Source organism: Cyprinodon tularosa, unplaced genomic scaffold (genome assembly GCF_016077235.1).
Source record: "Cyprinodon tularosa strain WSP-4 unplaced genomic scaffold, ASM1607723v1 ctg988, whole genome shotgun sequence".
In the NCBI taxonomy this organism is placed as follows: domain Eukaryota; kingdom Metazoa; phylum Chordata; class Actinopteri; order Cyprinodontiformes; family Cyprinodontidae; genus Cyprinodon; species Cyprinodon tularosa.
Genome location: NW_024039771.1, coordinates 139352 through 157674, shown reverse-complemented (window position 1 = coordinate 157674; position 18323 = coordinate 139352). Strand labels below are relative to the sequence as shown.

The following is an 18323-nucleotide window of genomic DNA, read 5'->3' as shown; positions in this document are numbered from 1 at the left end:
AATGATGGCGGCAGCTGTGATGGCCTTCCGCGTCACTGAGCATGCTCCTTAGATTGATTGGCTGTGTGACCTATGAGGTGTGACGGCTCCTCTGACTCACTCAACCAAGGCTGAGGAGAACTGAAGGAGAGGAGATTATCCTTCCTGTGCAAATGTTCTGGTCCGGTCCGGGTCGGTCCGGTCTGGGTCAGGCCTCAGCTGCTTCTGTAAAGCCTGTCACACTGATAGATCCTGGTCCTGTTAGAAGAACCCAGGACCACAGAGGCCTGAACTGGTCAGAAACCAGTCCCCCAGTGGCCGTCCCTGTTCCATATACCACCCTGCTGCTAAGAGCAGCTGATTCCAGAACGTCTGGTTTCTGGGTCCGGTTGTCATCAATTACAGAATCTAATTCCACCACCTTTGAACTTCAACCAGAACCGGTGTTCCGTCAGACCAGCGTACCCACAGTAATACGCATGCAGAAAGGTACATCAGTCTGTCATCAGCGTACAGTTTGTGACGGTTTTACAAGATAATTTATTTTAGGTTTAGGTTTTTAAGTGGGTGTTTGTCACTATTTTAGGGGTGCCAGTCAAGTATCCCTCCTGACAAGTAGGATATATATATGTTTTATAATATATATAAATAATATTAAATTATATATTAAAACCGCTGTATGATAATCTGAAAGATTAGCTGCTACATCAGCAGGTAAGATTAGCTGCTGAGTCAGGGTGTGAAGCAGCAAACACAGAAAGCCAGGATGTTTGTGTTTTACGTTAAATTCTAATACATCAGCCTAAAACTTAGTTTATCACCTCACACATAAATAAAGTAGTCTAGTAGACTTCCTTCCACTCATAGTGTCAGATGCATGCTAATGTCACATCCTGCGCATGCGTAGTGACTATGAGTAGACTGGTCTTATGGCGGAATGCTGGTCTGATGGGGGTATGCTGGTCTGATGGGGGTATGCTGGTCTGATGGGGGTATGCTGGTCTGATGGGGGTATGCTGGTTTGACACTTCTTGAACGCGACCAACGATCTACAGTAGAGCTAAACGTGACCACTGATCTACTGTAGAGCTGAATGTGACCAACGATCTACCATAGAGCTGAATGCGACCAACGATCTACAGTAGAGCTGAACGCGACCAACGATCTACAGTAGAGCTGAACACAACCAATGATCTACAGTAGAGCTGAACGCGACCAACAATCTACAGTAGAGCTGAACACAACCAACGATCTACAGTAGAGCTGAACGCGACCAACGATCTACCGTAGAGCTGAACGCGACCAACGATCTACAGTAGAGCTGAACACAACCAATGATCTACAGTAGAGCTGAACGCGACCAACGATCTACAGTAGAGCTGAACACAACCAACGATCTACAGTAGAGCTGAACGCGACAAACGATCTACCGTAGAGCTGAACGCGACCAACGATCTACAGTAGAGCTGAACGTGACCAACGATCTACAGTAGAGCTGAACGCGACCAACGATCTACCGTAGAGCTGAACGCGACCAACGATCTACAGTAGAGCTGAAAGCGACCAACAATCTACCGTAGAGCTGAACACAACCAACGATCTACAGTGGAGCTGAACGCAACCAACGATCTACCATAGAGCTGAATGCGACCAACGATCTACAGTAGAGCTGAACGCGACCAACGATCTATCGTAGAGCTGAACGCGACCAATGATCTACAGTAGAGCTGAACGTGACCAACGATCTACAGTAGAGCTGAACGCGACCAACGATTTACAGTAGAGCTGAACACGACCAACGATCTACAGTAGAGCTGAACACGACCAACGATCTACCATAGAGCTGAACGCGACCAACGATCTACCATAGAGCTGAACGCGACCAGCGATCTACAGTAGAGCTGAACGCGACCAACGATCTACAGTAGAGCTGAACGCGACCAACGATCTACAGTAGAGCTGAACACGACCAACGATCTACCATAGAGCTGAATGCGACCAACGATCTACCATAGAGCTGAACGCAACCAACGATCTACAGTAGAGCTGAACGCGACCAACGATCTACAGTAGAGCTGAACACGACCAACCATCTACAGTAGAGCTGAACGCGACCAACGATCTACAGTTGAGCTGAACACGACCAACGATCTACCATAGAGCTGAATGCGACCAACGATCTACCATAGAGCTGAACGCGACCAACGATCTACAGTAGAGCTGAACGCGACCAACGATCTACCGTAGAGCTGAACGCGACCAACGATCTACAGTAGAGTTGAACGCAACCAACGATCTACAGTAGAGCTGAACGCAACCAACGATCTACGGTAGAGCTGAACACGACCAACGATCTACGATAGAGCTAAACGCAACCAACAATCTACAGTAGAGCTGAACACGACCAACGATCTAGAGTAGAGCTGAATGTGACCAACGATCTACAGTAGAGCTGAATACGACCAACGATCTACAGTAGAGCTGAATACGACCAACGATCTACAGTAGAGCTGAATACGACCAACGATCTACAGTAGAGCTGAACGCGACCAACGATCTACAGTGGAGCTGAACGCAACCAACGATCTACAGTAGAGCTGAACGCAACCAACGATCTACAGTAGAGCTGAACGCGACCAACGATCTACAGTAGAGCTGAACACGACCAACAATCTAACTTAGAACCTGCTGAAGGTAGAACCATGTGAGGTAGAATGATCTACATTAGAACCATGTGAGGTAGAACCATGTGAGGTAGAATGATCTACTGTAGAACCATGTGAGGTAGAACCATGTGAGGTAGAACCATGTGAGGTAGAACCTGCTGAAGATAGAAGCATGTGAGGTAGAACCATGTGAGGTAGAACCTGATGAAGGTAGAAGCATGTGAGGTAGAACCTGCTGAAGGAAGAACCATGTGAGGTAGAAGTATATGAGGTAGAACCTGCTGAAGGTAGAACCATGTGAGGTAGAACCTGCTGAAGGTAGAACCATGCGAGGTAGAACCTGCTGAAGGTGGAACCATGTGAGGTAGAACCTGCTGAAGGTAGAAGCATGTGAGGTAGAACCATGTGAGGCAGAAGCATGTGAGGTAGAACCATGTGAGGTAGAACCTGATGAAGGTAGAAGCATGTGAGGTAGAACCTGCTGAAGGAAGAACCATGTGAGGTAGAAGTATATGAGGTAGAACCTGCTGAAGGTAGAACCATGTGAGGTAGAACCTGCTGAAGGTAGAACCATGTGAGGTAGAACCTGCTGAAGGTAGAACCATGCAAGGTAGAACCATGTGAGGCAGAATCATGTGAGGTAGAACCATGTGAGGTAGAACCATGTGAGGCAGAAGCATGTGAGGTAGAACCTGCTGAAGGTAGAAGCATGTGGGGTAGAACCAATTCAATTCAATTCAGTTTATTTATATAGCGCCAAATTCACAACACATGTCATCTCAAGGCACTTTACAGTTCAACCAGATCAAATTGATACAAAGTTTTCTATCTAAGGAAAACCAGTTGATTGCATTGACTCATTGACTCAAATACAATCCCCCACACTAAGCATGCTTGTAGCGACAGTGGAGAGGAAAAACTCCCTTTTAACAGGAAGAAACCTCCAGCAGAACCAGGCTCAGTGTGAGCGGCCATCTGCCGAGGCCGACTGGGGTTCAAGGAGACAGAAGCAGAGATACAAAAAGCAGCTGTAAAAGGCGGCCCCGTCCAGGAAACACACAGCCAGGCAGACGAGCTCCAAGGCAGCTCCCATGCCAGAGGACGAAGAAAGCACATCCACTCAGTCACGGTCAGAGAAACAGGACCACACTGGAAAACAGGCCGATCTCCAACATCTATAAACAAGGGTGTTGATAGAAGCAGCACAGCTGATGTTTCTTTCCAGGATGACGTCACAGCCAAACAGGAACAGACGAGGCAAAGCTACTCTGAGGAAAAGCAGAGAGAGCAGAAGGTTAGAGATTGAACTAACAGATTCTGCAGAATAGGAGAACAGAGAGAGAATGAAGCAGAATGATGAAATGGGGGTCCCTATGTCCTCCAGAAGTCTAAGCCTATAGCAGCATAACTATAGAGATAGCTCAGGATAACCTGAGCCACTCTAACTATAAGCTTTATCAAAAAGGAAAGTTTTAAGCCTAGCCTTAAAAGTAGACAGGGTGTCTGCCTCACGGACTAAAACTGGTAGTTGGTTCCACAGGAGAGGAGCCTGATAACTAAAAGATCTGCCTCCCATTCTACTTTTAGAAATTCTAGGAACCACTAGTAAACCTGCAGATTGAGAGCGAAGTGCTCTGTTAGGAACATAAGGAACAATCAGATCTCTGATATAAGATGGAGCTTGGCCATTTAAGGCTTTATATGTGAGAAGGAGGATTTTAAATTCTATTCTTGATTTAACAGGAAGCCAATGAAGAGAAGCCAGGATAGGCGAGATATGATCTCTCTTTTTAATTTTCATTAGAACTCTGGCTGCAGCATTTTGGATCAGCTGAAGGCTTTTAACTACAGTTTGTGGACTTCCTGATAGTAAAGAATTACAATAGTCCAGCCTTGAAGTAACAAATGCATGGACTAGTTTCTCAGCATCACCCCTGGACAGGATATTTCTAATTTTTGCAATGTTCCTCAGATGAAAGAAGGAAATTCTAGAAACCTCCTTGATATGGGACCTAAATGACAGGTCCTGATCAAAAACAACACCAAGATTTTTTACTTTATTATCTGAAATCAGTTTAATCCCATCCAAATGAAGTGACTGGCTAATCAGTTTCTTTTTCAGAGACTCTGGTCCAAAGACTATAACTTCTGTTTTGTCTGCATTCAGAAGCAGAAAGTTAAGAGTCATCCAGGTTTTTATGTCTTCAAGACATGCCTGTAATCTATGTAATGGGTTAGCTTCATCTGGATTTATAGACAGATATAGCTGGGTATCATCAGCATAACAGTGGAAATTAATCCCATGCTGTCTAATAATTCTACCAATTGGGAGCATGTATAAAGTAAAGAGAATTGGTCCTAGCACTGATCCCTGTGGTACTCCACAGGTAACCTTTGAGCGTGTTGAAGATCTATCATTAACATGAACAAACTGAATTCGATCAGATAGATAAGATTTAAACCAGTCTAGTGCTGTTCCTTTAATTCCAACAAAATATTCAAGTCTTTCTAAAAGAATATTATGGTCAACTGTATCAAATGCAGCACTAAGATCCAACAGGACGAGCACAGATACAAGTCCATTATCTGAGGCCATGAGAATATCATTAGTGACTTTCACCAGAGCTGTTTCAGTGCTATGATGAGCTCTAAAGCCAGACTGAAACTCTTCAAAAAGTTCATTATGGTGGAAGTGATCGCAAACTTGTTTGGCAACTACTTTCTCAAGAATTTTGGATAAGAAAGGAAGATTGGATATAGGTCTATAATTGACCAAGTCATCTGGGTCAAGAGACGGTTTCTTAAGCAGAGGTTTAATTACAGCAACCTTAAAAGCTTTAGGTACATATCCCTGTAACAGAGATAGATTAATCACATCTAAAATGGAGGAGGAGATCAAAGGGAATACCTCCTTAAATAACCTGGTTGGAACTGGATCTAACATACAAGTTGAAGGCTTAGATGAAGACAATAATTTTGCTAATTCAGAGAGTTCAACTGGATCAAAGCAGTCTAAACCCAGTTCAGATTCCATGACTACCTCAGGTACAATCGCGGATAGAGGAGTGCTTATGATCTTATTTTTAATAAGATCAATCTTATTTATAAAGAATCCCATAAAGTCATTGCTGCTAAGAGCAGGTGGAATGGACGGTTCAACAGAGCTATGGCTCTGGGTGAGTTTGGCAACTGTATTAAAAAGAAATCTAGGATTATTCTTATTCTCCTCTATTAATGAGGAGAAGTATGCTGCTCTTGCTTTACAAAGGGTCCTCTTATACAGCAGTAAACCATTTTTCCAGACTAGGAAGGACTCTCGCAGGCCTGTGGAGCGATATTTTCTCTCCAGTTTCCTAGCATTTTGCTTCAAAGTACGCAGCTCTGCATTAAACCAAGGAGCCATGTGAGGTAGAACCATGTGAGGTAGAACCATGTGAGGCAGAAGCATGTGAGGTAGAACCTGCTGAAGGTAGAAGCATGTGGGGTAGAACCATGTGAGGTAGAACCATGTGAGGCAGAAGCATGTGAGGTAGAACCATGTGAGGTAGAACCATGTGAGGCAGAAGCATGTGAGGTAGAACCTGCTGAAGGTAGAACCATGTGAGGTAGAACCATGTGAGGCAGAAGCATGTGAGGTAGAACCTGCTGAAGGTAGAAACATGTGAGGTAGAACCATGTGAGGCAGAAGCATGTGAGGTAGAACCATGTGAGGTAGAACCATGTGAGGCAGAAGCATGTGAGGTAGAACCTGCTGAAGGTAGAAGCATGTGGGGTAGAACCATGTGAGGCAGAAGCATGTGAGGTAGAACCATGTGAGGTAGAACGTGCTGAAGGAAGAACCATGTGAGGTAGAAGTATATGAGGTAGAACCTGCTGAAGGTAGAACAATGTGAGGTAGAACCTGCTGAAGGTAGATCCATGTGAGGTAGAACCTGCTGAAGGTGGAACCATGTGAGGTAGAACCTGCTGAAGGTAGAACCATGCAAGGTAGAACCATGTGAGACAGAAGCATGTGAGGTAGAACCATGTGAGGTAGAACCATGTGAGGCAGAAGCATGTGAGGTAGAACCTGCTGAAGGTAGAAGCATGTGGGGTAGAACCATGTGAGGTAGAACCATGTGAGGCAGAAGCATGTGAGGTAGAACCATGTGAGGTAGAACCATGTGAGGCAAAGGCATGTGAGGTAGAACCTGCTGAAGGTAGAAGCATGTGAGGTAGAACCATGTGAGGCAGAAGCATGTGAGGTAGAACCATGTGAGGTAGAACCATGTGAGGCAGAAGCATGTGAGGTAGAACCTGCTGAAGGTAGAAGCATGTGGGGTAGAACCATGTGAGGCAGAAGCATGTGAGGTAGAACCATGTGAGGTAGAACCTGCTGAAGGAAGAACCATGTGAGGTAGAACCTGCTGAAGGTGGAACCATGCGAGGTAAAACCTGCTGAAGGTAGAACAATGTGAGGTAGAACCTGCTGAAGGTAGATTCATGTGAGGTAGAACCTGCTGAAGGTAGAACCATGTGAGGTAGAACCTGCTGAAGGTAGAACCATGTGAGGTAGAACCTGCTGAAGGTAGGACCATGTGAGGTAGAACCTGATGAAGGTAGAACCATGTGAGGTAGAACCTGCTGAAGGTAGAACCATGTGAGGTAGAACCTGATGAAAGTAGAAGCATGTGAGGTAGAACCTGCTGAAGGTAGAACCATGCGAGGTAGAACCTGCTGAAGGTAGGTTCTTGTGAGGTAGAACCTGCTGAAGGTGGAACCATGTGAGGTAGAACCTGCTGAAGGTAGATTCATGTGAGGTAGAACCTGCTGAAGGTGGAACCATGTGAGGTAGAACCTGCTGAAGGTAGAACCATGCGAGGTAGAACCTGCTGAAGGTAGAACCATGTGAGGTAGAACCTGCTGAAGGTAGATTCATGTGAGGTAGAACCTGCTGAAGGTAGAACCATGTGAGGTAGAACCTGCTGAAGGTAGAACCATGTGAGGTAGAATCTGCTGAAGGTAGAACCATGTGAGGTAGAACCTGCTGAAGGTAGAACCATGTGAGGTAGAACCTGCTGAAGGTGGAACCATGTGAGGTAGAACCTGCTGAAGGTGGAACCATGTGAGGTAGAACCTGCTGAAGGTAGAACCATGTGAGGTAGAACCTGCTGAAGGTAGAACCATGTGAGGTAGAACTTGCTGAAGGTAGAACAATGTGAGGTAGAACCTGCTGAAGGTAGAACAATGTGAGGTAGAACCTGCTGAAGGTAGAACCATGTGAGGTAGAACCTGCTGAAGGTAGAACCATGTGAGGTAGAACCTGCTGAAGGTAGAACCATGTGAGGTAGAACCTGCTGAAGGTAGAACAATGTGAGGTAGAACCTGCTGAAGGTAGAACCATGTGAGGTAGAACCTGCTGAAGGTGGAACCATGTGAGGTAGAACCTGCTGAAGGTAGAACCATGTGAGGTAGAACCTGCTGAAGGTGGAACCATGTGAGGTAGAACCTGCTGAAGGTAGAACCATGTGAGGTAGAACCTGCTGAAGGTAGAACCATGTGAGGTAGAACCTGCTGAAGGTGGAACCATGTGAGGTAGAACCTGCTGAAGGTAGAACCATGTGAGGTAGAACCTGCTGAAGGTAGAACCATGTGAGGTAGAACCTGCTGAAGGTAGATTCATGTGAGGTAGAACCTGCTGAAGGTAGAACCATGTGAGGTAGAACCTGCTGAAGGTAGAACCTGCTGAAGGTAGAACCATGTGAGGTAGAACCTGCTGAAGGTAGAACCATGTGAGGTAGAACCTGCTGAAGGTAGAACCATGTGAGGTAGAACCTGCTGAAGGTAGAACCATGTGAGGTAGAACCTGCTGAAGGTAGAACCATGTGAGGTAGAACCTGCTGAAGGTAGAACCATGTGAGGTAGAATCTGCTGAAGGTAGAACCATGTGAGGTAGAACCTGCTGAAGGTAGAACCATGTGAGGTAGAACCTGCTGAAGGTAGAACCATGTGAGGTAGAACCTGCTGAAGGTGGAACCATGTGAGGTAGAACCTGCTGAAGGTAGAACCATGTGAGGTAGAACCTGCTGAAGGTAGAACCATGTGAGGTAGAACCTGCTGAAGGTAGATTCATGTGAGGTAGAACCTGCTGAAGGTAGAACCATGTGAGGTAGAACCTGCTGAAGGTAGTACCTGCTGAAGGTAGAACCATGTGAGGTAGAACCTGCTGAAGGTAGAACCATGTGAGGTAGAAGTATATGAGGTAGAACCTGCTGAAGGTAGAACCATGTGAGGTAGAACCTGCTGAAGGTAGAACCATGTGAGGTAGAACCTGCTGAAGGTAGAACCATGTGAGGTAGAACCTGCTGAAGGTAGAACCATGTGAGGTAGAATCTGCTGAAGGTAGAACCATGTGAGGTAGAACCTGCTGAAGGTAGAACCATGTGAGGTAGAACCTGCTGAAGGTGGAACCATGTGAGGTAGAACCTGCTGAAGGTGGAACCATGTGAGGTAGAACCTGCTGAAGGTAGAACCATGTGAGGTAGAACCTGCTGAAGGTAGAACCATGTGAGGTAGAACCTGCTGAAGGTAGAACCATGTGAGGTAGAACCTGCTGAAGGTAGAACAATGTGAGGTAGAACCTGCTGAAGGTAGAACCATGTGAGGTAGAACCTGCTGAAGGTAGAACCATGTGAGGTAGAACCTGCTGAAGGTAGAACCATGTGAGGTAGAACCTGCTGAAGGTGGAACCATGTGAGGTAGAACCTGCTGAAGGTAGAAAAATGTGAGGTAGAACCTGCTGAAGGTAGAACCATGTGAGGTAGAACCTGCTGAAGGTGGAACCATGTGAGGTAGAACCTGCTGAAGGTAGAACCATGTGAGGTAGAACCTGCTGAAGGTAGAACCATGTGAGGTAGAACCTGCTGAAGGTGGAACCATTTGAGGTAGAACCTGCTGAAGGTAGAACCATGTGAGGTAGAACCTGCTGAAGGTAGAACCATGTGAGGTAGAACCTGCTGAATGTAGATTCATGTGAGGTAGAACCTGCTGAAGGTAGAACCATGTGAGGTAGAACCTGCTGAAGGTAGAACCTGCTGAAGGTAGAACCATGTGAGGTAGAACCTGCTGAAGGTAGATCCATGTGAGGTAGAACCTGCTGAAGGTAGAACCATGTGAGGTAGAAGTATATGAGGTAGAACCTGCTGAAGGTAGAACCATGTGAGGTAGAACCTGCTGAAGGTAGATCCATGTGAGGTAGAACCTGCTGAAGGTAGAACCATGTGAGGTAGAAGTATATGAGGTAGAACCTGCTGAAGGTAGAACCATGTGAGGTAGAACCTGCTGAAGGTAGATTCATGTGAGGTAGAACCTGCTGAAGGTAGATTCATGTGAGGTAGAACCTGCTGAAGGTAGATTCATGTGAGGTAGAACCTGCTGAAGGTAGATTCATGTGAGGTAGAACCTGCTGAAGATAGATTCCTGTGAGGTAGAACCTGCTGAAGGTAGATCCATGTGAGGTAGAACCTGCTGAAGGTGGAACCATGTGAGGTAGAACCTGCTGAAGGTAGAACCATGTGAGGTAGAAGTATATGAGGTAGAACCTGCTGAAGGTAGATCCATGTGAGGTAGAACCTGCTGAAGGTGGAACCATGTGAGGTAGAACCTGCTGAAGGTAGAACCTGCTGAAGGTAGAACCATGTGAGGTAGAACCTGCTGAAGGTGGAACCATGTGAGGTAGAATCTGCTGAAGGTAGATTCATGTGAGGTAGAAGTATATGAGGTAGAACCTGCTGAAGGTAGATCCATGTGAGGTAGAACCTGCTGAAGGTAGATTCATGTGAGGTAGAAGTATATGAGGTAGAACCTGCTGAAGGTAGAACCATGTGAGGTAGAACCTGCTGAAGGTAGATCCATGTGAGGTAGAACCTGCTGAAGGTAGAACCATGTGAGGTAGAAGTATATGAGGTAGAACCTGCTGAAGGTAGAACCATGTGAGGTAGAACCTGCTGAAGGTAGATTCATGTGAGGTAGAACCTGCTGAAGGTAGAATCATGCAAGGTAGAACCATGTGAGGCAGAAGCATGTGAGGTAGAACCTGCTGAAGGTAGAACCATGCAAGGTAGAACCATGTGAGGCAGAAGTATATGAGGTAGAACCTGCTGAAGGTGGAACCATGTGAGGTAGAACCTGCTGAAGGTGGAACCATGTGAGGTAGAACCTGCTGAAGGTAGGACCATGTGAGGTAGAACCTGCTGAAGGTGGAACCATGTGAGGTAGAACCTGCTGAAGGTAGGACCATGTGAGGTAGAACCTGCTGAAGGTAGAACCATGTGAGGTAGAACCTGCTGAAGGTAGATTCATGTGAGGTAGAACCTGCTGAAGGTAGATTCATGTGAGGTAGGACCTGCTGAAGGTAGATTCATGTGAGGTAGAACCTGCTGAAGGTGGAACCATGTGAGGTAGAACCTGCTGAAGGTAGATTCATGTGAGGTAGAACCTGCTGAAGGTAGATTCATGTGAGGTAGAACCTGCTGAAGGTAGATTCATGTGAGGTAGGACCTGCTGAAGGTAGAACCATGTGAGGTAGAACCTGCTGAAGGTGGAACCATGTGAGGTAGAACCTGCTGAAGGTAGATTCATGTGAGGTAGAACCTGCTGAAGGTAGATTCATGTGAGGTAGAACCTGCTGAAGGTAGATTCATGTGAGGTAGAACCTGCTGAAGGTAGATTCATGTGAGGTAGAACCTGCTGAAGGTAGATTCATGTGAGGTAGAACCTGCTGAAGGTAGATTCATGTGAGGTAGAACCTGCTGAAGGTAGATTCATGTGAGGTAGAACCTGCTGAAGGTAGATTCATGTGAGGTAGAACCTGCTGAAGGTAGATTCATGTGAGGTAGGACCTGCTGAAGGTAGAACCATGTGAGGTAGAACCTGCTGAAGGTGGAACCATGTGAGGTAGAACCTGCTGAAGGTAGATTCATGTGAGGTAGAACCTGCTGAAGGTAGATTCATGTGAGGTAGAACCTGCTGAAGGTAGATTCATGTGAGGTAGAACCTGCTGAAGGTAGATTCATGTGAGGTAGAACCTGCTGAAGGTAGATTCATGTGAGGTAGAACCTGCTGAAGGTAGATTCATGTGAGGTAGAACCTGCTGAAGGTAGATTCATGTGAGGTAGAACCTGCTGAAGGTAGATTCATGTGAGGTAGAACCTGCTGAAGGTAGATTCATGTGAGGTAGAACCTGCTGAAGGTAGATTCATGTGAGGTAGAACCTGCTGAAGGTAGATTCATGTGAGGTAGGACCTGCTGAAGGTAGAACCATGTGAGGTAGAACCTGCTGAAGGTGGAACCATGTGAGGTAGAACCTGCTGAAGGTAGATTCATGTGAGGTAGAACCTGCTGAAGGTAGATTCATGTGAGGTAGAACCTGCTGAAGGTAGATTCATGTGAGGTAGAACCTGCTGAAGGTAGATTCATGTGAGGTAGAACCTGCTGAAGGTAGATTCATGTGAGGTAGAACCTGCTGAAGGTAGATTCATGTGAGGTAGAACCTGCTGAAGGTAGATTCATGTGAGGTAGAACCTGCTGAAGGTAGATTCATGTGAGGTAGAACCTGCTGAAGGTAGATTCATGTGAGGTAGGACCTGCTGAAGGTAGATTCATGTGAGGTAGAACCTGCTGAAGGTAGATTCATGTGAGGTAGAACCTGCTGAAGGTAGATCCATGTGAGGTAGAACCTGAAGGATCAGGTGCCTCAGAGCAGCAGGAAGCAGACAGAGACCTCCACCTGGTCTCCATGGAGATGCTGCTGTCATATAAACCATGATGGCGGTTGTAGCGGAGAGCCAGAGGCCAGCGGAGAAGTGGAGCATGAAGGAGGGGGGAGGTTCTGCTCTGACCTACTTTCTCTGAGGCTCCGCAGCAGAACCGGAGCTCTGATGGAGCTCCATGGTTCTGCAGGACCGAGCTCCAGCAGGTCCAGGTTCTGCAGGATGCGGTTCCGGTTACATAAGCAGGTCCCTGTGCGTCCGGAACCGGACTCACCTCCACAAAGTAGAAGCAGGGCAGCAGGCTGACGCTGTCCTTGGTCTGGACCGCCTTCTCCCTCACAGACATGATCGGGCCGAGCGCATCCGGACGAGACGGGAGGGAAGCGATCAGCAGCGCCGCATGCCTCCGCTGGTTCTCCCGGAACCTCACCGCCGCTGGAGGGGAGCCCGGAGTCCGGTTCTGATCAGCTGTCAGGTGGAGAACGGAGCCGAACTGACGGCTTGGAGGGCGGAGAGCGGAGGAGAGCAGCGCGCATGCGCACTGAGGAGCGCACTTTTTACACTCAGTTGGAGCTTCTGCAGCGATCACAGCGACCCAGATGGTCAGTCTCAGAGGGACGGATTGGACCGATACAGAACCAGAACCACGAACAAACAGCACATCCTGCAAGCAGGGCTGGATTTAGGGAATGTGGGGCCCTGGGCAAAGACAGGCAGGGGCCCTGGGCAAAGACAGGCAGGGGCCCTGGGCAAAGACAGGCAGGGGCCCTGGGCAAAGACAGGCAGGGGCCCTCTGAATGGAGAAGCCATAAAACAGCCCCATTCTCGAGATAGAGAAATGTTAATAGAATAGACATCCATTATCTGTTCTAGGTTGTGTCCCTCTCTTCTTGTCCCTTTTCTTCTTGTTTTCCTCTCTATGTTTTGTACTCAGCTGACTTTTCATGCTGTCTCTAAAGGAATGAAAGATTTTTTCCAAGCACTAAGCTCACTTAGCTGATTGCTCCTTCCTGTGTTTCCAAAAAGGCCAAAGTAAATAACCCAGTCCTTCTTTTCACTGTAGACAAGCCATGATCTGCTTCTCTGTTCTCCATTTTTCATTTGGATGAAATAATAGCTGCATGAATCATGACAGCAGACAAGATAGAGGAGAGCAGGAGGCGGGGTTACCAATCTACTCGCTCTGGAGAGCAGAGTTCGCTGCTTTTAGATGTTGTCTCCAAAGTCTCCAGTAGCAGAAAAAAGTCTCTAGATTTGGCGCTAGGAGCTTTTTAGAAATCAAAGTGCTAGAGGGGTCTGAAAAGTGGCTAAATATAGCGACTAAAGCGCTAAGTTGGCAACACTGCTCTTTGCATGGTTTGTTTTCCAATGGTTTTGGGTAGAGTTGGGCGGATCGATCCTTGGATCGATACTATCAATACCAACGCTGGTATTTATATTGAACAATATTCATTTAACAAGATCAATACTTTTTCTTCTCTCCTGCGCGCACTGACTGCAGCACATTCACCAGTGTGCCAGTCTGTGTAATTACAGCGCTTTCAGCGCTACTTTCAAAGTAGATCTTATATGTCATATGTTACTAGAGCCCACTTAGAAAGAACCCAGTACGTTTATCCCATTAAAACATGTTATCTAAGTGTGCTAACATCAGCTAATCCTTCATTTATCCCATAATGTGGAAATGTGTTGAGTATGATGTTTGCCACTATTGTATTTATGTTTGGCACTACTTTGTAGAGCGGAAGGTTACGTTTGTGTTTATAAAAAGCAATAAAGGCGGGGCCTCCTTGTTCTCTGCGTTCAGCCAGAGCTGGGCAGTGTGACCGATATTACCAGTTAACCGATATTAATGTTTCCTGTCTCCTATTTATCTGAGAAGTAAGTAAAAGCAGAGATGCAATCTGGTGCAGATGATGCAGAAGAACCCAGAGGTTGCCGTGGAAACGGTAGGAGAACCGCTGCAGAAGAACCAACAGGTTATGGGCCCAGACAAGTTCCGAGTATGCCAGTACACGGAAGGGGATTGCCACCGCGGTTTGACAGAGACGAAGCCCGCTACCACATTTGGGAAGCAAGGTTTTTAGCATACTTAAAAACTTTAAAAAAAAAATCGGTCTCAAAGAAGCTATCCTTGGAAGTGAGCCAACAGCGGGAGCCGATCAACAAGAGGCTACAGAGATCGGTAGGAGAAATGAACTCCCGTATGCACAACTGTGTGGTTGTTTGGACGATAAAACGTTAACGCTCATCCTGTATGAGGCACCAGATGACGGCAAGAAAAGCCTAGAAATATTGAGACGCCATTTTGAGTCAGAAGAAAAGCTGCGGTCTACTGGTGGACAGCGGTGCATCTGCCCACATCATGACTGATGAGAGTGCTTTCATAAATTTTGATGAGACTTTCCAGCCCAAGAACCACATCATGCAGCTGGCGGACGGGACCCGGATCACCGGCAGTGTCCTGAGGAAAGGAGATGCACAGATTAAGCTGACCGACTGCGACGGGGAAATAGTGAGTGTCAAACTCACAGGTGCACTCCTGATTCCAGGATACCCACAAAACATCTTATCGGTGGATGCAGCAACTTCAAAAGGAGCAAGATTCAACTTTGAGAAGAACAACAACAAAATGATCCTTCCTGATGGAACAATGTGTAAAATGAAGGTAAAAGACAGATTGTACTACTTAGACGTTATCACAGAGGATAATGTAAATGGTGAGGACTCCTGCAATGTATCTTTGGATCTAAAAACATGGCATGAGATAATGGGTCAATGCAACTATGATGATATTGTAAAACTTGAAACAGTTGTAAATGGTATGAAAATCAAAGACAAGACCTTCAAACCCAACCAATGTGAAATTTGTCTACAGGGAAAATTTTCACAAAGCAGAAACAGGCAGAGTGATGTGAGGGCCATAGAGCCATTAGAGCTAGTTCATACAGACCTGGGTGGACCTATTTCACGCCATCACTTTCACCGATGACTTTTCTGGGGCTACTTATGTGTATTTTCTTAGGAACAAAAACAAGGCAGTTGAGGCAACTAAGCAGTTCTTTGCAGACACGGCTCCTTACGGTAAAGTAAAACGCCTCAGATCTGACAACGGGACAGAATTTGTGTCAGAGGAGTACCAGTCATTGTTGAGGGACAATGCTATCAAACATGAGAGGACAGCCCCATACTCTCCCCACCAAAATGGGACTGCAGAGAGGAATTGGCGCACACTATTTGAAATGGTCCGATGCATGCTGATTGAGTCAGGTTTACCCAAAGTGCTGTGGCCTTATGCCGCCAGGACAGCTATAGTCATAAGGAACAGGTGCTACTGTAAGAGAACCGGCGAAACACCTTATTTTCTTCTCACCAGAAAGAGGCCAGATCTGTCAAAGATGAAAAAGTTTGGTTCTGAATGTATGGTGTATGAGCAAAACAGAAAGAAGCTTGATCCTAAAGGCAAAATGGGAATTTTTGTTGGTTTTGATCGTCATTCACCTGCTTGTTTGGTTTATTTTCCATAGACGAAAAAGGTTCAGAAACACAGACTGGTCCACTTTATGGAAAAGAATGTGGCTGAGGGGCAGACACAGACTGACTGGGACCAACCGGAGGACAACTACATAGAGTGGGTAAATACACCTATTGAAAACAGTCAACCACTGACTGGAGCAACAGGACAGATGGACACAGACATTGAGAAAGAATCAGAAATGGACACAGGACCAACTACTGACACACAGACTACACGTACTACAGGTAGAGTCAGAAAGAAACCTAAGTACTTGGAGGACTATGAATGTACAGTACAGAACAGGGACTTAACCATTGACTACTGTTACAGAGTTACAGTTGGGTTACCACAGACCTATAAAGAAGCTTTGGAATCACCAAAATGTAATATGTGGAAAAATGCAATGAAAGAAGAAATGACTTCATTTAAAGAAAACAACACCTTCTCACTTGTACCATTACCAGAGGGTAGACAGACAGTGGGGGGAAGGTGGGTATATGCCCTCAAGGAAGATGATAAAGGGAATGAGACATATAAAGCTAGATATGTAGCGAAGGGATACAGCCAGGTAGAAGGACTTGACTATTCAGAGACATTCTCTCCGACTGCCAACTTGACGTCACTACGTGTGTTGATGCAATTAGCTGCACAACATGACCTTACACTGAACCAGATGGACGTTAAAGCGGCATACTTACATGCACCCATTGACCATGAAATATACATGGATCAACCCGAAGGTTTCCAGGTGGAATCACAGAATGGTGTGCGACTTCTGTGTAAGTTGAACAAATCTATCTATGGACTCAAACAATCTGGGAGGAACTGGAATATGATGCTCCATGAGTTTCTGATATTGAATGAGTTTGTACAGAGCCAAGCTGACCATTGTATCTACACTAATTTTTCTGACAAAGGAAAAGTGATTTTATTAGTGTGGGTTGATGATATAGTTGTGGCTGCCAGCAATGAAATGTGTTTAAGAGAGGTCAAAGAGAAACTGAAAAGAAAGTTTAAAATGAAAGATCTTGGCCATCTCACACATTTTATCGGGATCAATTTCCTACAAAAAGAAGGCTTTATCAAAATGAAACAGTCCAAATATATTGAGAAGATACTGGAAAGGTTTGGTATGGCTGAGTGTAAACCTAGAGCCACTCCTAGTGAAATCAAATGTGATCTGGTTCCAGATGGTGAACAAACTGACGCATGAAAATACAGAGAAATGCTGGGCAGCCTCATCTACATCATGACCTGTACCAGGCCTGATATAAGCTGGATTGTGAGCAAACTGTCGCAACATATGTCTGATCCTAGAGAGAAACATATGACAGCTCTAAAACATGTGTACAGATACTTACAAGGGACTAAGAACTATGAGTTGTGTTATATAAAGAGTGACACTGAACTAAAGCTGATAGGGTACTCTGATGCCGACTGGGCCAACGATGTTCTTGACAGAAAGAGCACTACAGGCTACTGTTTTAGTCTGAGTTCAAGTGGAGCTGTTATTTCATGGAAAACAAAGAAACAGCAAACAGTTTCATTATCAACATGTGAAGCTGAGTATGTAGCATTAGCTGCTACCATCCAAGAAGCGCTCTATCTATCCCAACTACTAAAGGACATGGACCACAGTTTTGAGCAAACTGTAAAGGTGTTTGAAGACAACCAAGGGACAATACGACTTGCTACGAACCCTGTGAATCGCCAGAGGAGCAAGCATGTGGACATTAAATATCACTTCATAAGGTCAAAAGTTTTGCATGGTAAAATTGTTTTGGCTTATTGTCCAACAGAAAACATGGTCGCAGATGTGTTCACTAAATCTGCCACAAGAGCCAAGATTGAAAAGTTTTGTTGTTATATGTTTGGAGAAAAGTGTTATGGCTGAAATCTGTGGCGCCATCAAGTGGGGGTGTTGAGTATGATGCTTGCCACTATTGTATTTATGTTTGGCACTACTTTGTAGAGCGGAAGGTTACGTTTGTGTTTATGAAAAGCAATAAAGGCGGGGCCTCCTTGTTCTCTGCGTTCAGCCAGAGCTGGGCAGTGTGGCTACCAGTTAACCGATATTAATGTCTCCTGTCTCCTATTTATCTGAGAAGTAAGTAAAAGCAGAGATGCAATCCGGTGCAGATGATGCAGAAGAACCCAGAGGTTCCCGTGGAAACGGTAGGCGAACCGCTGCAGAAGAACCAACAAAATGTATAGAATCAAAGCAACAGGAAAGTGCTCACAATACAAACAAAATTATAAAAGGATTGAAAGATATAAGAAAAGTGGGAGATTAATAACACTATTAACATTACTTTATTAACACTATTATTATTCGAGTGTAATAATAAATAAAATAACTGAAACACTGAAAGGTTAATCATTGATACATCGAGCTTAAATGTTAGAAAGTAT

General features: G+C 45.5%; 1 protein-coding gene across 1 annotated transcript in view; it reads right to left on the bottom strand.

Moving 5' to 3' along the window:
• Positions 1-12939, bottom strand: part of LOC119777183 (2-lysophosphatidate phosphatase PLPPR4) — a 28954-nt gene extending 16015 nt beyond the window's left edge. The window contains exon 1 of the mRNA XM_038275989.1: positions 12669-12939. Coding sequence (XP_038131917.1) covers positions 12669-12740 — 72 coding nt within the window. The 5' untranslated portion in view covers positions 12741-12939. The remainder of the gene's footprint in view (positions 1-12668) is intronic.
• Between the last annotated feature and the right edge of the window lie 5384 nt (positions 12940-18323).